Source organism: Gekko japonicus, unplaced genomic scaffold, assembly GCF_001447785.1.
Source record: "Gekko japonicus isolate JY-2015 unplaced genomic scaffold, Gekko_japonicus_V1.1 scaffold2764, whole genome shotgun sequence".
NCBI classification, from domain to species: domain Eukaryota; kingdom Metazoa; phylum Chordata; class Lepidosauria; order Squamata; family Gekkonidae; genus Gekko; species Gekko japonicus.
The window spans coordinates 110,965-132,579 of NW_015164743.1; the positions used below are offsets into that span (position 1 = coordinate 110,965).

General features: G+C 50.0%; 1 protein-coding gene across 1 annotated transcript in view; it reads left to right on the plus strand.

Annotated features, from left to right (window-relative positions):
- The window catches only part of PRRC2B (proline-rich coiled-coil 2B), an 82,864-nt gene extending 62,012 nt beyond the window's left edge, over window positions 1-20,852 (plus strand). Inside the window, exons 23-29 of the mRNA XM_015409628.1 lie at window positions 1,701-1,893; window positions 5,244-5,341; window positions 7,288-7,415; window positions 8,220-8,460; window positions 12,116-12,292; window positions 15,247-15,338; window positions 20,750-20,852. Coding sequence (XP_015265114.1) covers window positions 1,701-1,893; window positions 5,244-5,341; window positions 7,288-7,415; window positions 8,220-8,460; window positions 12,116-12,292; window positions 15,247-15,338; window positions 20,750-20,852 — 1,032 coding nt within the window. The remainder of the gene's footprint in view (window positions 1-1,700; window positions 1,894-5,243; window positions 5,342-7,287; window positions 7,416-8,219; window positions 8,461-12,115; window positions 12,293-15,246; window positions 15,339-20,749) is intronic.
- Window positions 20,853-21,615: the final 763 nt, after the last annotated feature.

Consider the following 21,615-nt stretch of genomic DNA (forward strand, 5'->3'; position numbering starts at 1 on the left):
TTAGAATTCAGATTCGGTCCCAGGAGCAAAAATGCAGAGTTGCAATATTTGTATTTATTGGCGGGGGGGCGGGCGGGGAATGCTGAGAAGCAAGCCATGTTGGAAAGGTGTCATTCTTAAAAACAAAGGGGTTTGGCCTGCATGAGTAAAGGTATGAACCAGAGCCCATGTCTGCTGGGCCCTTGCAAAAGCTTTGCATGCGAGTTTTCAAGGGAAGGGAAATGTCACTGCCACAAGAATCCAGCCGTTTACCAGTTATGGCTTGAGAGTACAGCCGAAAAGCAGCGTAAGGGGAGCAGATGGCAGTTGTAAACACCTTAAGATCCAAATCTTACAGGAGCCAGGTGAGACATGGGTCTTCAAAGAATTACCAGCTTCTGTTACCATGACGGGGTTTGGAACCAGGGCCCCTCGACTGTTGAGCAAGGGGCTACATGTACTCTGTGGGGGGGAAGTGACATTTTAAGGAGGAGGAAGAGCTGATCAAAGTGTCGTGTTGGAACCAGAACTTCTGTGTCAGGCTGGGGGGTAGGACGTCTGCAGTCCATACGAAACAGCCTTGAGGCTCATTGAGCATAAGGTAAAGGTAAAGGTTCCCGTGCTCGAAAGCCAGTCGAATCCGACTCTAGGGTTGCGGTGCTCATCTCCGTTTCAAAGCCGAAGAGCCAGCGCTGTCCGAAGACGTTTCCGTGGTCATGTGGCCGGCATGACTAAACACCAAGGCGTACGGAATGCTGTCACCTTCCCACCGAAGTGGTACCTATTTATCTACTTGCAATTTCTTGCTTTCGAACTGCTAGGTTGGCAGGAGCTGGAACTAGAGACGGGAGCTCACTCCGTCATGCGGCACAGTCGGGTCTCGAACTGCTGAACTACTGACCTTCCACAGCCTGCAGTTCAGCGTCTTAACCACCTGAGCCACCGCAGCTCCTCTTTGAGCATAGCAGGTTATAAAAAAAGACCAAGATGGGCACCCGTGTTAGTCTGTCTGTAGCACCTTAAAGACTAACAAAATTTGTGGCTCATGTTTTGCTAGTCTTTAAAGTGCTACTGGACTCTTGCTCTTTTCTACTGCTATAAAAAAAGAAACATCTAAGCACAAGTAATTGCAGATGTTTGAATAAGTCATCTCATACCGCCAAAACCTTATGATAAGACCATCCAAAATGGAAAAAAGGATATAATGCTGGAAGAGCATTATACACACCCCGCCCCCCAAGTCGGAGAGCACTCCAATCAGCCACTGAGGAAGAGCTGAGAACAAGCACGAGTAGCCCCGTTCTTAATAAGGACATTCTGTTGTTGATGTGAATGGATGCAAAAGGAAAGGCCAAAACTGTTTGGTACACATAATCGGAAAACGGAATGTGAGAAGTATGAATCAAGGTACGCTCAAAGTCATAAAACGAGAAATGGAATTAAGTTTAAACGTTGCTAGTCCTGGAAGTGAATGAATTCAAATGGGATTATTTTTTAATTGAAAGCTGGAAATTGAAATTTTTTAATTGAAAGCTGGAGCCTAGACTATCACGGAGGTTTAAGCCTCTTGGGATAACAAGGATGCCTCTATGTTCTGTTTGCTGTTTTGAGCCTTGCACAAGTCCTGGTTGATGCTCACCAGCTTCTGGACGGGATGCAAGACAAGCCCCTCTCTTTTGGCAGCCTCGGGCCCTGATTTCTCTTTTTCTTCCTCTTTGCAGATGGAGTCGGCACGTAAAGCTTGGGAGAACTCTCCAAGCCTACCGGAACAGAGCTCTCCCGGAGGCGCCGGTTCTGGCATCCAGCCTCCTTCCAGTGTCGGGGCTTCCAACGGGGTCAGCTACAGCTCCTTTGGCGGCGTGTCTGTGCCACCAATGCCCGTGGCCTCCGTGGCACCATCTGCTTCGATTCCAGGTATATCACTCACTGGTCCTTTCTGCACTAGACCGCAAAATCATCCCTGTCCCCGAACTTACATTCTGCACTCCACTCGAGTTCGTCCCTGTAATTATCTCGGGGTTATTTTTTGTTTCCACGTTACATTGAGGACACCCCAGTTTCGCCCCACACTTGTCCCAGGATAAACGGATGCTGTTATAACCAGGGATAAATGCAAGGTATTGTGTAGCGACTAGCGAGTTGAACTCAGATAAAACCAGAGATGAGATCCAAGCGCGGAAAGGACCACTTGCTTGTTAAGATTTCCCAGCATCCACCAATTCTCTCTCCTCCCTGCAGTAAAAATTCTTGATAGAACCAGAGATGAGATCCAAGTGCGGAAAGGACCACTGTCTGGTAAGGTTGCCCAGCAACCAACGATTCTCTCTCCTCCCTGCAGTAAAAATTCTACTGTGTATGGTCCACATTTTACACTCCGATTAACAATTATAATGTGACTTAGCGTTCATATAGTGTGTTTAGTTTTCAAAATGCTGCATGTTTGTTATCATGCTTCTCTTCATGATAACCCTGTAAAGGTTAGGCCAGTATTCTTATCCCTTTATCGCTGTCGGTGTTGGCAGAGCAATAGCACAGCAACGGTGCACAACCTGATTAAAGAGTAGATAAAAGTTTATTTTAACTTTGGCCACCCAATGAGAAGGGAGCACTCCCTGGAGAAGCCCCTGATGCTGGGAAAGATTGAAGGTCAAAGAAGATGAGATGGTTAGACGGCGGATGAGATGGTTAGACCGTGTCATAGATACAAGGAACATGAAGTTGAGCCAACTTCAGAGGACGGCGGAAGACCGGAAGGCCTGGCGTGATCTGGTCCATGGGGTCGCAAAGAGTCGGACTCGACTGTGCGACTGAACAACAACAAAAACTTTATTTAGGAACTAACATACTTGAGAGGAAGGAGGAGAGACTGAGTGAAGGACTTCTGAGGAGAAAGAGGAAATTGCCCTAAGAGGAGAGAGAGAGAGAGAGAGAGAGAGAGAGAGAGACTTCTGAGGAGAAAGGGGAAATTGCCTTAACAGTAGTTATCTGGAGACGAGTAATAGCACTTAACAGGAGAGAGAAGGTGCTGTCTTCACTATCTTATTTAATTGTCTTCCTGCTGCCCCCTTCAGGGTCTTCTCTTCTCCTTTGTACACCAGATATTGTCTTTTACAAAGGGGTGGGGGTGGGGGGGGGGTGGCGACACCGTGCCTTGCCAGCGGCCACCTAGGGAGTTCGTGAGTGAGACGGGATTTGGGCCAAGGGCCACTGGGTGAGTTCCTGAGCAAAGTGGGATTTGCATCAGCAAATTTCCTGGACCATGCATCTCATCCGCTTCATCATTTAAGACACAGCAGCATAAGGATTGGCTCAGGAAGACGAATGTTGCTAATCTGGGACTCTAATCTCCCAGATTAGAGTCTGCACACTTAACCACTGCACCAAACTGGTGTGAATAGCAAGAAAAGTGGCAGACCGTACTGGAGGTCCATCCCTGGACCCCACTAGCCAGTCTGCCTAGCTTCCTGTCTCTGGCTTTTGTGTAGATAACGTGAGTTTTTTTCTCTGTGTTCATAGAGGTTATAAACTTGCCTTTCATTACTGAAAGTTCTGGACCTAGAATCATAGAATCATAGAGTTGGAAGGGTCCTCCAGAGTCACCTAGTCCATCCCCCTGCACAATGTGGGGAATTCACAAATACCTCCCCCCCCACACACACCCCCAGTGCCTAGAAGATGACAAAAAACCTCCAGGATCTCCAGCCAAACTGGCCTGGAGAAGAATTGCTTCCTGATCTTGTGTGATTCACCCCACATTTGCCACATTGTCCTGTTCTTGTGCCGTGTGCACCGGTCCCTTCATCGCTGACAGCCTGCCACTGATAGCAGGAAGGCCGATCCCATTTTGAACTCCGGTAGTGGCATTTTATAGCGAGACCCCAGTGGATGGCTAGTGTGTGATCGGCCTGTTGCCGAAGGCAGGTGGCTCCGAAGTCGTCTCTGTGATGTTTCCAATGGATCCTACTGAGCACTCCCCAGCAGGAGGGCGTGAAGAGATTCTCCGACTGAGAGACTTGACTGACGCCTCACTCACCAGTCTGGGAAGAAATACCCGAGTTAAGAAACAGGAAGGGGTTCTTTGGGTCTCTCGGGATGGCATCTTGTATCTGAGGCTTGTGTTTTGGGAACGGTGTATAGTGCACTTACCAGGGGTCATTTTGTAGAAAAAGAGCTAGGGGAACTCATTAGCATAACTCGTTAGCATATGCCACACACCCTGACATCAGCCAGTTTGGTGTCGTGGTTAAGTGCGCGGACTCTAATCTGGGAGAACCGGGTTTGATTCCCCACTCCTCCACTTGCCCCTGGCTGGATGACCTTGGGCAAGCCGTAGTTCTGTCAGAGCTGTTCTTGAAAAAGAGCAGTTTATCTCGGAGCTCTCTCAGCCTCACCTACCTCACCGGGTGTCTGTTGTGGGGAGGGGAAGGGAAAGGAGTTTTTAAGCCGCTCTGAGACTCCATGTGAAGGGGGGGATATAAATCCAATCTCCTCCTCCTCCTCCTCCTTGTCAACACACACAGGTACATAATGGCAAAGTGCAGGGTTCTGGAGTTCGGGAGGGGGTGGGATTCCCAACGCGTGGGATAGCTGGGCAAGCGTCTCACTTGCCCCTCTTCCAGCACGTAGATAACAATACAGGGGTTGTACAGCCCATGATTACAATTTGAGAGTGAGGAAAAGGAAGGTTTCCCTTCTGTGAAAACCATTGAATTCTTTTGTCGTTTTTACCTCTTCCAGCATGAACGCGATTCATGCCGTGTAGGGGTCGTTTCGTAGAAAAAGAGCTAGGGGGACTCATTAGCATAACTCATTAGCATATGCCACACCCCCTGACATCACCGGAAGTGTCTCATAAGGCCACACCCCCTGACATCACCGGAAGTGTGTCATAAGGCCACACACCCCGCCCCCAACGGTCCCGGCCGCCGCCGCCGGCCTTGCAGCTCCACTGCCGAGCCCCATGAGGGGCCCGGCGGTGGACCTGCAAGGCCGGCGGGAGTGCAAGGAAGCCCCGCGAAGGCCCTCCCTGGCCCCAGGCAGGCAGGGATGGGGAGAGGCAGGGAGGAAGCAACTTACCCTCCCTCTTCTCCTGCCTCCTCCTGGCTGAATGAGGGCCGGAAGCGGGGCGGCCGGAAGCAGGGGGCGGGGCTTCGTCATGTGCCCCACCCCCCGTACCTCACCCGGGGGAACTGCGATCCCCCGCAATCCCCCCCGAAATGACCTCTGATGCCGTGCCTTCTTCCTTTTCCGTTCCCTCATTCCAGGCAACCACATCCCACCCCTTTACTTAGATGGGCACGTCTTCGCGAGCCAGCCCCGCCTCGTCCCCCAGACAATACCTCAGCAGCAGAGCTACCAACAGGTGAGTTGGTGCGCCCGTCCCCTCGGTGTGTGTGTAGGTGGCAGGGAGTGTTGACGTTCACGTCCGGATGCCAGCTGCCCGAAGATGAAGTCTGCGAGTGTCCCAAAACTCAAAAGAGATACACCAATGGAATGTGGACGATCCCAGCCTTCCCTGGGAAAGTTGCCCTGTCCTAGACAGCCCAGGCTAGCCCGGTCTCATCAGATCTCGGATGCTAGGCAGGGTAGGCCCTGGTTCATATTTGGAGGGGAGGTCACCGCGGAAGCCCAGGGTTGCTACGCAGAGGCGGGCCGTGGCAAACCACCTCCGAACGTCTCTTGCCCTGAAAACCCTACACGGTCGCCATAAGTCGGCGGCCACTAGATGGCACACGTACCACCACCATCAGGGCTTTTTTGGTAGAAAACGCCCAGCAGGAACTCATTAGCCTATTGGGCCACACCCCTGACAGCACAGCTCATTAGCATATTAGGCCACACCCCCGTGTTACCAGAGGTGTGGTCATCCAGCCACACCCACCTTTCGCTTCTTATTCTGTTTACCTTGTTTGTTGTCAAAACCCAGGGCCTTTTTTGTAGCAGGAACTCCTTTGCATGTTAGGCCACACACCCCTAATGTAGCCAATCCTAATGAGTTTCTGCTGTTGGGTGTGGCCTATTATGCTAATGAGGTTCCTGCCGGGCGTGGCCAACTCAGGAGCCAGCCGGAACTCCGTTCCTGTGCGTTCCTGCCCAAAAATAGCCCCATATCCAGAAATGTTCCATTGTCGGAAGTCATCCAGGAGCTGAGGGCTCCTCCCCCTTGCTTTGGAGGCCGGGCTATGTAAATGACAAAGCGCTTGGTCCCGCCCCGTGGGAGGAGCAAGCTTCCCTCCCGGTTTGCTGTCCTGCCTGCTTTTGAGACATCAGGGCCTGCAGGGTTTCAGCTTGAGTTGGCCATGATGAGAAATTGATCAGTGGCTCCTGGTGAGGCTGACACAGACCCCACTGCATGTTTCAGTTCTCTCAGTCCTTCAGAATGGCCTTCACTGAAAGGGGGTGGGGAGGATGGTGGGGAAGGAAGCTCAGCCTGTCAGATCTGTTTTTATTGTTCTTTCAAAGAGTTTAGGACAGTGCACAGTCTTTTCCCCTCCATCCTGCCACAGCTTCCAGCTCACGTGCAGTCGGGTCGTTCAGCCGCAGATGCAGGCATAATAATAATAATAATAATAATAATGATAATGATAATGATAATAATGATAATAATGATAATAATAATAATGCTTCCGATTTATTGATCGCTCTTTCCCACATACCTGCGGGCTCAGAGCGATTTACAGTTACTCTTGAGACAGTTGGACTAACAATATTTGGTGGGGATAGGGAAGACAAACATACAGCATTAATTACACACACATTGCAGCTAGCCGGGCTTCATCTGCGGGCTGGGTCAATCGTGTTTCTACGGCATCTTGTCGGGTGGCTGATGACGTCTGGCTTCTTGATGTTGTGCAGCCACACACTGACACTGCCTGGCCGACTCGCTCCACTGCAGGGAAGCCGACACAGCTCTTTCGTCTTTCCGGTCGCCACGCCTCAGAAGTTGCCTCGGCAGCTAACACCTTCCCGAAGGGAGGGGTGTGCCCACCCCCTTACGGGTGGTCCCCAATTTATCTACTCGCCGAAGCTTTCGAGTCGCTGGGTCGACAATGAGCTAGGACAAGGCTTGGTTGCTCACACAAAACAGATCTACAGTGGCTTGGTGTTCTTATTTGAGCGCTCTGCCTACTCTTTTCACAGCTTGCCTCTGATGGGAGAAATGGAGGTCCCAGGCAGCACTCGGCAGTTTGGGAAATGCTGCTGTAAAGTTGTAGGAAGGGTCGTTAGGATTCTCTGATTTTTTTGTTAAAAACCCTTGTGCCTTTTGGTTCTGAATGCTTGTTTTATTTCCCCACCCCCACCCCACAGGCTGCTGCTGCTCAGCAAATCCCGCTGTCGCTCCACACGTCGCTGCAAGCTCAAGCTCAGCTGGGACTGAGGGGGGGCCTTCCGGTGTCCCAGTCCCAGGAGATCTACAGCTCCATCCAGCCCTTCAGGTAACAGAACCGGGCTCCGCTGGGGGTCCCCCTCCCGTCATCGGGGGCTGGACCTTCTAGTCTTGCGCTGGGAGACTTAAACCCAGAGGATGAAACTTCGATCCGGTCCCTGACCTCTCCAGTGTGCTCGATGGAAAAGAATTTGCGTGGGAAGGGGACGTTCAGCCCAAATAGGTTGATTAACCGCCCCACTGAGAACCGAGGGCAAGTGTGTAGTGTTGCCAACTCCAGCTTGGGACATTCCCGGAGATCTTGGGGGTGAAGCCTGGGGGGGGAGGGGTTGTAGAGGGAAGGGAGCCAATGTTCCCTCTAAGCTGAGTTAGTGTGAGCTAGCTCACCGTTTTTGAGCCTCCAGCTCACACATTTTCGTCTCCGCTCAGGAAGGAGGGCTCCAGAGCAAACCAATTTATGCAGTAGCCAAGTCACCTGCTCACAACGTTCATGCCAGTAGCTCACAAAGCAGAATTTTTGCTCACAAGACTACACAGCTTAGAGGGAACGTTGGAAGGGACCCCAGTGAGTTACGTTGCCATAGATTCAGCCCTCCAAAGCAGCAGCCCTTTTCTCCGGAGGAACTGATCGCTCTAGTCTGGAGCTCAGTTGTCATTCCAGGAGATCTCCGGGCAACCCCTGTGAAGGCCGGCGACTCCCCTGGTGGGCGAAATGACTTTTGTTCCAAGGCATTCTGGGTTCGGTTTTCTGATTTAACCTCATCTGGCTGATCCCGGAGCTAAATCGGTATGCAGAATTTAAGCCCTCAGTGTTGAGTCCCGTTGTGTGTGTGTGTGTGTTTGTCTTTTGTAGGTCTCAGGTCTACATGCACCCCAGCCTGTCCCAGCCCAGCACCATGGTCCTGACAGGGGGCACTGCCCTTAAGCCCCCCTATTCCGCCTTTCCGGGCATGCAGCCCTTGGAGATGGTGAAAACGCAATCGGGATCTCCTTACCAGACGGTGAATGGAAGCCAGGCCTTGGTTTACGAGGGCCAGATAAACCAGGCGCCCGGGATGGGAGCTTCACAGATGATGGATTCGCAGCTCACGCAGGTCAGCACTTGCCCGTCTTAAAAACTATCTATCTATCTATCTATCTATCTATCTATCTATCTATCTATCCCCCGCCCTCCCAGCCATGGCCGGCTCAGGGCTGCTTCAAGTAAAGGTAAAGGTTTCCCTTGCTCGAAAGCCAGTCGAATCCGACTCTAGGGTTGCGGTGCTCATCTCCGTTTCCAAGCCGAAGAGCCAGCGCTGTCCGAAGACGTTTTCCGTGGTCATGTGGCCAGCATGACTAAACACCGAGGCGCACAGAACACTGTTTTCTTCCCACCAAAGTGGTACCTATTTATCTACTTGCCATTTCTTGCTTTCGAACGGCTAGGTTGGCAGGAGCTGGAACTAGAGGCGGGAGCTCACTCCGTCATGCGGCACCCGGGTCTTGAACTGTTGAACTACCGACCTTCCACAGCCTGCAGTTCAGCGTCTTAACCACTTGAGCCACCGCGCTTACAACAACATAAAAACTACAGTGCATAAAATAGCAACCTTACAACCATAGCAATAACAATATTAAAAGGTGCTAATGATTATAATCCAGTTTCCAATAACAGATATCGATTTAACATTACGTCTAAGATGGCGGTCAGACTTCCGTGCCATCCTAATGGTCGATCCCGATCTAATGTTGTATGGGTGGCTCAGGCTGCTTTAAGATTTCCAGGGGCGGGGCATTCTCCCCCCGCCCCGGGACGGCTCCTAATTGAACGCCTGGTGGAAGAGCTCCATCTTGCAGGCCCTGCGGAACTGCTCCAGAGTAAACTAAATCATTTGGCGGCCAAATCGCTTGCTCACAACTTAATGCCATTAGCTCACAAAGTAGAATTTTTGCTCACAAGGCTCCACAGCTTAGCGGGAGCATTGCCTAGGGTGACTCTTCCTTAAACCCAAGAAACTTAGCGTATTGAAATAGGGTTGGCTGTCTCTTGGGATATTGGCCTCGATCCCCTCACAGGTCCCTAACCTGCTGTTCCCTAAGGTAATGCGGGATACCTGATCTGTCCTGCCTCTATCAGCCCCTGAGCCCTGTGTATCCATACTATAGATGTCCGAGAGTTCTTTTCCTCCACAAGGTGAAGTGATACGATTTACACATAATCTCATTCCCTAACATTTTGCAACTGGCTCCACCGCCCATGGTAGCCATTTTGAGGATGTGCCCATAACCCAGTGTTCCCTCTAAGCTGAGTTAGTGTGAGCTAGCTCACAGTTTTTTAGCCTCCGGCTCACAAAGTTTTGTCTTCGCTCAGGAAGGAGGGCACCGGAGCAAACTGACGCATGCAGTAGCCAAATCGCTCACTCACAGCTTTCATGCCAGTAGCTCACAAAGTAGAATTTTTGCTCACGAGACTCCACAGCTTAGAGAGGGGGCGTTGCCCATACTAACCCTGTGTTAGAATTCCAGAGGTGCCTGCAGGTTGGGCACGCCTGCTCTAGGCTAAGAAGCAAGAGCGTAAACTACTTCTGGATTGTGTCCATTTCTAGAAAGAAATGAAGCATGCTGAGTAATGGGACTTCGGTGTAGAGAACTTCAGTGTAGAGTTCTCATGACTGGCGCAAAGGTCTTGTGTCTTCAACAGAGAGGGGTCACACTGCAATCTCTCTGTCTCCTGTGCTGGTCTTTTACATTTCTCTGCTCTCTCAAAATTGGGGGAGGGGGGAGCAGAATTAGAAGTTGAGGCAGAGAGCTATGTCTTTCCAGTCAGCTTAGCTGGTCTTTGGTGGCGACGAGGAGCGGGCACGAAACATTTACAAACCCCGGTTCGGCACAAACCGGGCCAGTTCGTGAAGGACAAACCAGGGGTTTGGGAGACTGGTTCGTCCCACGGAAGCCACCCATGAACCTCCGTGTTTTCATGGAGGTTCGTGGGCGGGTTCGTAAGTGAGCTCCAAATGCATTTAAATGCCGTCGGAGTTCACCACTGGCCCATGACCGCCTGACCCAAGTGAGTTCTGAAGGCATTTATAGGCCTTATATGCCCTTATATGGTCAGGTCCTTACATGGGCAGGCTCCACCCGGAAGTGGGCTCCGAAGGCCTATAAAAGCCTTCAGGGCTCATTTTGAGAGCTCGGTCGAGTCGGGACACCCGACTAGACTGAGCTCCAAGATTGAGCCTTTGGACCTCACTCTTTGGAGCTCAGTCGAGCCGACCTGACCTGGAGTTGGGCCCTGAAGGCTCACTTCCGGGGGGGAACGGGGACGAACGTCCGAAGCACGAACCAGTTTGTGCAATGGAGAAGTTCATAGTCTGGGGTTCATGAAAACCTCCAAAGCACAAACCTCCCATCCCCAGTGGTGACATTTTGGATGTCCGCAGAACAGGTGGGATTTCTTGCACTTGACCGTCAGCTAAAAGGCCTACCTGCGATTCATGGTATCCGCACACCAGGGCCTGCCAGTGTAGACCATTTCACCAGCAGCTGAGTCCCGTTTCTTAAGCTGCTTCTCATTTGCCTTCTGAAATGTGGCTCAAAGAGGTGTAATGGATCCAGCTGTGATGGCCAGCATGCTTTCTTTGGCTCCTCTGAAGATCTATTGATTCGCTTTCGGGGATAGAACCATAACGGAGCTTTGAAAGTGTGATACTAAATGCTTGAAGATAATTTAAGAGAGGGTGGTGCACGGCTTATTCTTTGGGCCTTTTTTGTCCTGAGAGAGCCTTGTAAATAAATGCAGCTGGGAGAAACTTGAGAAGCTGAGCCTGGGGCTGAATCCTCTCATCATTACAAAGCACAGAAGTCATGCAGGGTCTTCAATCTTACAGCGACTAGCTAGGATGAGAATGGAATTAGCGACCAGGAGTTCTTTATACGGTTCACAAAAAAATCACTACATACCTGGACCTGTGTACATTGTTTCTGAGTACCATTACAGGGTTACAAATAGAGATGTAAAATTTCCGGAAATTTTGAAGCTCGGAAAAAAAACCATTTTTTCCCCGGGTTTTTTTCGGGGGGAAACGGAAATTTTCGGAAAAATGGAAAAAAATGCTACATTAGCATTTCTTTTGTCTTTTCTAGTTTGAAAGTCATTCTGTTACTTTAGGAACATAAAATATGACTATGGACATTTTTACTTGGCATGAAATTATCACAACTAGCATATTAAAAATATAGTGTATCCAAACAATTATTACAAACAGAATACCCACCCACATGCAAAAACAAAACTGAAACCTTTTTATTTTCAATCAATCTGATACCATATATATATATTTTAGAAATGATTTGGAAAATATTTGAACACCTGGTCTTAAAATATTTTATTCATCATGTTAAAATAAAACGTTCCATAATCAATTTTTTTTCTTTTCTTTCCTTTTTTCAATTTTTCCAATTTTTTGGGAAAAAACAAAAAGGCTTCAGGAAAAAAACAGGGGAAAAAACGGTTTTCCCCCAAATTTTTCCGTTTTTTTCCGGGTCTTCACATCTCTAGTTACAAATGATCAGGTTTTGTTTTGTCTTTCAATTTGCTATATTTTTGCTGTGGACGGGTGGGGGAGATAAACCTTCCACGTATCTATCTAATCCCCTTTTAAAGCTGTTCCTTCCTGTGGCCGTCACCACATCCTCTGGCAGCGAATTCCACAGTTTAAGCACTCCCGTTGCGGCACCTCCTCCCATAACTGTCTGTCAATTAACATGCAGCTCACGATGCCGATGCCTGGCTCCCAGCTCCCGATGCCCCGTTACGGTTCTGGTCAGCAGCCCCTGATTTTGCCGCAGTCGATCCAGCTCCCCCAGGGCCAAAATCTGCCTGTCGGAGCTCCTCGTCGGATCCTCTCGCCGGGTTCCCAGCCGTCTGTCCTGGCCACGAGCAGGGAGGTAAGAACCACCAGGAGGGCGCACATCAGTTGCTCAGTTGTGTTAAAAACAGCCGTCTCTGCATTTGATGTCCTTTCCTAATCCATCTTTCCTTACACCTGAGGCTTGCTGGTTGCAGTGCGCTTTGCGTGGGGCCGCCCTTGAAGACTTGAAGTGCAGGATTTGACTGTGCAGCATCCGTTCCATGTGTATTCCAGCACCTGCATTGGCTTTGCGTTGCTTTCTGGGCAACATTGTAGTTTGAGCCATTTAAACTTGACTTGGGCTGTTTAAGAAACGGCATCTAAGGAGAGGGCACGATAGGAGTTTATGGTGTAGTGGTTTGGCGTAGTGGTGAAGTGCGTGGACTCTAATCTGGGAGAACCGGGTTTGGTTCCCCACTCCTCCACTCGCACCTGCTGGATGACCTTGGGCAAGCCATAGTTCTGGCACAGCTGTCCTTGAAAAAGAGCCGTTTCTGTCAGAGCTCTCTCAGCCACACCTACCTCACAGGCAGTTCTCCCTTTAAGCTGAGTGGGTGTGACCTAGCTCACAGTTTTTTAGCCTGCGGCTTACACATTTTTATCTTAGCTCAGGAAGGAGGGCTCCAGAGCAAACTAACTTATGCAGTAGACAAATCACTTGCTCACAATTTTAATGCCAATATTTGCTCTCGAGACTCCACAGCATAGAGGGAACATTGCTCACAGGGTGTCTGTTGTGGGGAGGGGAAGGAGTTTGTAAAGCCGCTCTGCGACTCCTTTGGGTAGTGAAGGGCAGGGTATAAATCCAATCTCTTCTTCTTCATCTTCTGTGGAGTTACAAATGGGAGAATTTTTCACCCGCTCCCATGACGCTAGAAGTCATAAAGCAAGGGTGTCGAACTCATTTGTTAAGAGGGCCGGATCTGACATAAATGAGTTAGAAAATCACTTCTATTGGTTTTAACCTGAGTGACCTTGTCATCCGGTCAGAGCTTGAGGTCTTTACTCTGCTTAAACAGAGCCTTATTGATATAGAGTTGCAAGAGCTCAGAGCCCTTGCCTCCGGAAGGTTGTAGGGTTAAACCAGTTCATACCTGATGATAGGGCTATCTATGGCAGGTACCCGTGTCTTGTAAATAGAACCTCCATGTTCCGAGGCAGTTCCTCCTCTGTCCACCAGGTGCTGGACACAAGCTATGGTGGAGACCTGCTTTCCTCTTCCCTCCCGGCTGGCCTTTCTTTGGAAATGAAAACGGGAGGCAACCTGCTGATGGAACAGAACTGCATTCAGAAAGTTGGGGTGTGGAAGCCAAACCTGGCTATGGCTGCAGCAGAGTTAGGATTCCCTGAGGAGAAGCCAGAAGGGGCTAATTTGGGAGATGTACACCCCGCCTTCTGATCAGAAGGCGGGGTGTACATCTCCCAAATTAGCCCCTTCTGGCTTCTCCTCAGGGAATCCTAACTCTGCTGCAGCCATAGCCAAGTTTGGTCCAAGTCAGTTTCTGAGGGATTAAAACAACCCGCCGTGCAATCCTAAGGACAGCCATCCCCTTCTCCAGAGCAACCCCCTTCTGACACCGGCGTGCTGCAGTCTAGACTGCTAGGAGCCACGCCTCCTTTTGGCAGGGGAAAGGACCCTTCAGCGGCCACTCTGAGTGACATCTGGGGCCCAGCCGGTCTTTGTTGTGGTGTTCTTCTGCAGCTGCTGGTGTGACCTTGGGTCAGTCACAAGTTCTCTCAGAGCTGTTCTCTCAAGAGCAGTCCTCGAAAGAGCTCTCTCAGCCCCACCTACCTCACACAGGGCGTCTGTTGTGGGGAGGGGAAGGGAAAGGAGATCGTAAGCCGCTCTGAGGCTCCTTTGGGTAGTGAAGGGCGGGGTGTAAATCCAGTCTCTTCCTCTTCCTCCTGGGAGGGAAGACTGCAGTCTCCTAAAGCTCCCTGGCCCTTACCTTGGTCCGCTTTGTTTTGTCTGTGGTGCGAAAGTGCAGCTGCCTTTGCCTTCGTTTGGCCTCTGCCTCTTGGTCGGATCCAGCCGGCTCCTCGTCCATCTTTGTAAATCTTTTCTCCCTTATGTTCCGTCACAGCCTCGGATATGAACGAGGAGGGGCTTGCTTGCTTGTTTGCTGAATTACTATGTACCTTATGTTGTCGGAGGCTCTCACGGCCAGAGTTCATTAGTTGCTGTAGATTTTCTGGGATGTGTGGCCGTGGTCTTGGCACTGCAGAACCTGACGTTTCGCCCGTAGCTGTGACTGGCAACCTCAGAGGTATAACACAGAAAGATGGAGTCCTCTCTGTGTCAAGGTGAGAAGAAAAATGGTAGGCAGGTAATTTATATCTACTCCAGAAGTTGAGGTAGGGCTGAGTCATTATCTTGTAGGATTCCCCAGGCTATGAACATGCTAATGCAGGATCTTTCCTGAGGAAACAGTATTTTGTTCCAAGACACTGAAAGGCTGGACAACACTTCCAATTACCATGTCAGATTATGTAGGGAAGCCACTGAAATTCATAAACATAAACACAATTTCTACAGGAAAGAAGAGAGTTTAAAAATAAATAGGGCATGGTTTCCTGTCCTGAAAAACACAAAAGGCTCTACATCTGACAGTAGCACTACAGATAAAATTAGAATTTCAACAGCCAATCTTCTTCTCACCTTGACACAGAGAGGACTCCATCTTTCTGTGTTATGCCTCTGAGGATGCCAGTCACAGCTACTGGCGAAATGTCAGGTTCTACAATGCCAAGACCACACAACCCAGAAAATCTACAGCAACTATTATGTACTTATTTCAAAGTGAGCCTGGTGCTTCTCGGTTGTGTTTTCAAAGCAGCTTATGGCAAGAGGGGACAAAAATTAATGCCAGAGCAGGCTTTTTCCTCAAGTCTGGGACAGGCCTGAATGCAGAGGGATGTTCTCTGTGGGTGGCCCTCTGGTGTAAAATTGGAAGGAAATAATCCACTTCCTTGCTTGCTTGCTTTCCCCAGTCCTCTCACGTGGAAATGAAAGGGTTCCATTTCACCGATGGTAAACAGAACATGCCTCCTGGAGGATCCATACCGTCACCGCATGCTTACAGGTGTGTAATGCTTCTGCCTTAACACCTTATGGAACTCAATGTGTACAAACAGAAAGAGGAAAATACTAAAAAGCACCACACTGTGTAGCTGTAACAGACAGGACACATCACATCAGCTGATGAAGGAAATCTGTATGACAGTATTGCAAAATAGGAAACATGATTATTGAGAGGCAATTACACTCGCATGTACTAAATACACACAGAAAATCATGATAATTTCCCACTTTTTTTGTTTACAATTAAAAAAAACCCAATTTAATTATAAAACAAGCAAAAAAATACAATACGCTATTGCAGGAGATACACATTTAACAACCATGCAAAAATTGGGGGGGGGGACCTCTCCCCACCTTTATGACATTTCGTTCCCTCCAAATAAGAAATAAGAGGCATCGCACTTGTCCAAAACTTGAGGTGACTTAGAATCCGAACCTGTAGGGTTAACCGTTAAAGGGATCTTCCCCATAACCATCAGATCCCAAGTTTTAACCTTCCACAGTGTTAAACTTGGAGGTTTATCCTTCTTCCAGTTTGCTGCAGTACACAAACTTGCTGTCGCTAATAAAGCTGAAATGAGCTTCAGCTTTGGTGTCTCAGTATCCTTATGAGAAGGTGAATCCAATAGTAGCCATTTGGGATCTAGCTCTAACTTTACATTACGGATCTTATGAACCACTATAAGTATTATAATTTACCAGTTGAAGATTTAGTTATCTGACAAGGATACTTTTGGAAGCAGGACAGTATACCACATGCCCGTCTTTTGACTGTCCTTTTGGTGGACTTAGGGATGGATTTTTTGTGGCGGTACATTTGTGCCAGTTTGGTGTAGTGGTCAAGTCCGCGGACTCTGATCTGGGAGAACCGGGTTGGATTCCCCACTCCTCCACTTGCGGCTGCTGGATAACCTTGGGCAAGCCATAGTTCTGTCAGAGCTGCTCTCTCAAGGGCAGTTCTCGAAAGAGCTCTCTCAGCCCCACCTACCTCACAGGGTGTCTGTTGTGGGGAGGGGGAAGGGAAAAGAGTTTGTAAGCCGCTCTGAGATTCCGAGTGAAAGGCGGGGTATAAATCCAATCTTCTCCTTTTCCTCTCCTCCTCCTCCTCCTCTACCTTTCTCCTGAAAGTGGACCCACAGCTGCTACCATCATTCTCCTCACTTCCATTTTATCCTTACAACAACCCTGTGAAGTAGGTTAGACTGAGAGAGCGTGACTGGCCCAAACCCAGTGAGCTTCCATGGTATGAGTGGGGAATCGAACCTGGCTCTTCCAGTTTCGAGTTTGACACTCATGTACGCTTCCCGGGGGCCTCCTTTTGAATACGTATCTGGGAAATGTAAGTTTAATTTTGTCTCTTCCTATTTTGCAATACTGTCTCAAGGATTTTCCTCCCCGGCTGGCGCCTCCTGTCCATTTCAGCTCTACAGTGTCAGGTGTCTGCATGGCCACCAGAAGAGCTGTCTCTGAGTGTCTGATCCTGTTCACGAGGCAGTGGTCTCACCTCTCCCAAGTTTAAACCGCAGCTCTTTTATTGCACTGTGGGAAAGGAGACAATCACTTACAGCTGGAAGTAACTTAACGTTTGGAAGAATCACGGGACGATACCCAGGGCTAGAATTTAATCCAGTAGCCCCAAATGTTTGCTTGAGACCAGCCACAATGGAGAAGGGTGTTCCTTTGTGTCCTGTGGACCATTCCACGAAGGTCAGGCTGGTCTCCTGTTTGGGGGCCATTCCAGTAGAGTTATGCTTGGTCAAGTTGGTGCATACACCGTAGGTCTTTCTGGCTCAGGGGTTTGGGGGTGGGGAGGCTGTTGTCCTCTCCAGCAATGGTGGTGTCAGCGGGGACTGGAAAAGCGGGGTCTCCATACCAGAATGGGGGTGTCACTCCTCTCCAGGTACAGTCTCTGTTCTTCATGCCGGACGGTCTCTGAGAGAGTGGTACTCGTTCACGGCGAAGGGCGACCTCTCAACAGACACCCCCCCTCAGGTCCTTTAGACCAGCAGTTCCCAACCTTTTTGGTTATGCTGACCTACCAGTCAAAATATACTTAGCATGGTGACCCATCCAGGGCTGGCCCAGGGATGGGCTGTTGTTTTTTGGTGCCCTAGGCAGCCTTTGACCTTGGCACCCGCTTGGTCCCGCACTCCCATTTCCTACAGTGGCCAACCAGGTGTTTTTGAGAAACCAACAAAGGACGCCGTTTTTTCTCACTGTGAACCAGGCCCGTAGCCAGTGTTTTTTGTTCCGGGGGAGGGGCCTTTAAATTTTCAAGGGGGCAGTCAAATTACAGTTAATTAAATTAATCTGAATGCCTGTTTCTAGCCCTTCCTTTCGTGGGACAGGGCAGCAAACATGCTAGTTCCTTGGGGGGGGGGAACAGCTCAGAGAATATTTGAATTGCCTTCAGAAGGCATTTAAATGTTGCCTTCAGAAGGCATTTAAAGTTCCCTTCCACAGGGCAAGAAAGCCTAGAGGGGCACTTTGGTGTAGTGGTTAAGTGCGCCAGTTTGGTGTAGTGGTTAAGTGCGTGGACTCTAATCTGGGAGAACCGGGTTTGATTCCCCACTCCTCCACTTGCACCTGCTGATGTGACCTTGGGTCAGTCACAGGCTCTGGCACAGCTGTCCTTGAAAAAGAGCCGTTTGTGTCAGAGCTCTCTCAGCCCCACCCACCTCACAGGGTGTCTGTTGTGGGGAGGGGAAGGAGTTTGTAAGCCGCTCTGAGACTCCAAGTGAAGGGCCGGGTATAAATCCAATCTCCTCGTCCTCCACTCTAGAGTGGCACCTTCAGTACATCTCCAACAGACCCCCCCCCCTTTCTGCTAGCCCAGTCCTGCTGTATAGCACCTAGGTCATGGTGGGTCTTTCCAAAGCATTCCCATGAACCTTCGGGAAACATGCAAATTCTGAGCTTTCTTGGCCGGTGGAAGGGAACTCAAAAGGCATTTAAATGCCTTCTGAAGGCAATTAGATGCCCTCTGAGCTGCCTTTTCCTGGGTCCCATGATGCCCCACCCCCAAATTCCACAGTGGGAGGGAGAGGGAGGCCTGCAGGCAAGTCACGGTGCCCCCGCCCTGGCAGCCGGTGTGTGTGTGTGTCTCTCTCTCCTCAAAAATAAGGTTTCCAGCATGGCTGTTTGTGGGGGGCGTGGCTTTTAATTAAGGGGGCAGGGCCCCCAAATGCCCCACTGTAGCTACAGGCCTGCTACACGAACCCCAAGCAAGTGGCATTCCAACACACACAGCCGTTGCACTTGGAGGCTGCATTCCCACCTTTGACCACCCACTCCTCCTCCATGAGTCCTTCCAATTCCCCCCTGAGGTTCTCGCACATTCTAGCGACCATCGGGACACATTTCACTCGATCGACACGGATGTGCAGTGAAGTGGGGGGAATGAAAGGTCCTGTTTCCGGGGTCAGAGCTTGCTCCCCAAGATACAAAAGAGAGCAAGGGGAAGGGCAGGGGCAATGTTCCCTCTTAGCTGAGTTAGGGTGAGCTAGCTCACAGTTTTTTAGCCTCCGGCTCACACATTTTCGTCTTCGCTCAGGAAGGGATGGCTCCAGAGCAGACTCATTTATGCAGTGGCCAAACTGCTCGCTCACAACTTTAATGCCAGTAGCTCACAAAATATAATTTTTGCTCACAAGACTCCACAGCTTAGAGGGAACATTGGGGCGGCCATTTTTGAGGGGCAGACACTTTGTGGCCCACTTTGGGGTGCCGAGTCCCCCAGGTTGGGAAACGCCGCTTTAAGTCAGTCTCCCGCTAGCACCGTTCATCCAGTCCCCTCTACCACAGATCCCCGCTCTGCCGTGAAACTGCCGGGGGTCTTTGGGTCAGTCACAGTCTCTCAGAATTTGAACAAAGTTTGAGCCCAGGTATGAGAGCAACAAAGTTTTATTCCAGGTACGAGCCTCCTTGTGTGTGCACACTTTGGTGTCTGAAGAAGTACACGGGCACACGAAAGCTTATACCCTGAATAAAAAACCTTGTTGCTCTGAAAGGGCCCCCCGGACTCAAGCTCCGTCCTGCTGCTTCAGACCGACACGGTGACCCACCTGAATCTGTCTTCTCAGAATTTGTCAAGACCTGATGGAGGCATGCAGAAGAAAGGGGTAAATGCACCATCCCCATTATCGTGGTGCCTCTGTTCCGGCAGCCAGCCCTTTGCCTGCTCCCTGTGGCAGAACTGCTGCTCCGTAGCAGATGGAGTCATTCAAAGAGACGCGCACACACACCCCATGCCAAGGGATTTTAATATCTCAGTTTATTCACCCCCACGTCTCCGTGCCCCTGCTAGGTTTCAGCTTCCGGCTGGCGGCGTGAGCTGACCTTCCCTTGTCTCGGCCAGGAAAGCCATTAGCCATTCCTAAAGCATTTTGGGTGCAGTCCTCCCCCCCCCCCCCCCCCCGGCGCCTGTTCTCTGCTAAGAAAAGCTTTTTAAAACTTAACTGTAAAGGTTTTGTACAGCCCAGACCTCCAAATTAAAACACATTTCTCCACAAGGTCCTTCGCCTGTTCTCTGTATTCCACTTGTGTATCTTTTGGTGAACAAAGTAATCTTGATCTTGGCATAATTCAGCGGTAAGTGTTCCTTTTTACCATCCACCCCTAGATCTCTAAGGAGGCGCCTCTTCTTACTTGGCTTTCCCCCCCCTCTACCCCCCCCAGTGGTCTAGGCCAAAGGGGTGCTCCCTATCCACTAGGTAGCAGAATTGTGGTTGCCAGCAGCCTGGAGAAAAATGTCCCATCCCTTTAACAAGAGACATAATACACGGACAGGACATTTTCTTCCCCGGGCCGTTGGCATATCTGCCTAAGGCAGATTCTTTTATAGAATGGGGGAAATGGGTGAGGGTTGGACCAGGAGGTAGCTAACTGGTCCATGTTTCTACAGGGGATGATCCCAGGTTCCTCTTGGTCTGTTCCTCTGGTATAGGCAGCTGACAGGGCCCAGCTCTCCCTACAGACTGGGAAATATTTAGCAAAAAAGAAGAAGCGAGATAGCTGCTGGGTCTCTCCGGTGTCGCTGGGTTCAGCTCGTGGGGATGTTGAGCCGGCCTTGTATTGGAAGTTTGCAGAGGACAGACAGGTCGAAAGTAGCCGTCAAGGCCCCTCACAGTATTACCTATATAAAAATGGAAATAGGGCTAATATTAATTTGTATTTGAACTCTGAATAGTAAGGGGCCCCATCTAACTCCCCAAGAAGTGACAAAGGTGTTAATAAGTGTACTGTGGGAGTAAAGATTCTCACTCAAAGCCCAGTGCCTTCGTGATTACTTACTCACAGCGTCTGAAGGTGCCGTTATTTGCAGGTGCCCTTACTGAGCTCATATATGTTCATGATTCAGACGTTGCTTATTGGAGCCTCCCCGTCTGAATTCTCAATCTGTTGACCTTCCAGGCCTAGTTCTGCCAGCCCAAGTGGGAAGCCCACCGGTCCAGCCGTCGGTATGACCTCCGTGCAAGGGCATTACATCCAACAGGTAAGAACGCCGTTGCACTGAATTCAGCTTTCTGCGGGACGCTTAAAACAGCGAGGTTGCCAGAATGCAAGGCCTCTTTGCTCTTATTTGCAAGACAGCTGCCATCCTGTCGTGCCTGTCCATGATCCACATCTTTCCACGTGGACTCAAAATCTGGTAGGAGACAGTAGGTGGGATTCGGGTCAGGGGCAAGAAGGACTGGCAGTACAGAAGGAGGACCTGGGGGCATGGGGTTGGCACCCCATTTCCTGGGCAAAAAGGAATCTGGGAGATGCCAGCAAGTCTCCTCCTCTGGTCAGAATCCTGCATTGTGCAGGGGATTGGCACCTGGTTTTCAGGATTGCTGGCTTGAGCTCTGCAGCAGCTGTTGGGCTGTACAATCTGAAGCAGAAGGCCCCATTGTGGATTGAATCCCTGGTCTCCTTTAGAAGGGCCCTTTGACAAATGGTCTTGAAACTGACCCATCCCAGTCCAAAATAACAGCTGGCTAGGAGACTCTTGAGAGTCCCTTGGACTGCAGGGAGATCAAATCAGTCAATCCTAGAAGAAATCAACCCTGACTGTTCCCTGGAAGGCCAGATAATGAAACTGAAGCTCAAGTACTTTGGCCACCCAATGAGAAGGGAGCACTCACTGGAGAAGACCCTGATGCTGGGAAAGATTGAAGGTCAAAGAAGACGGGGACGGCAAAGGATGAGATGGTTAGACAGTGTCATAGATGCAACGAACATGAAGTTGAGCCAACTTCAGAGGACGGCGGAAGACAGGAGGGCCTGGAGTGATG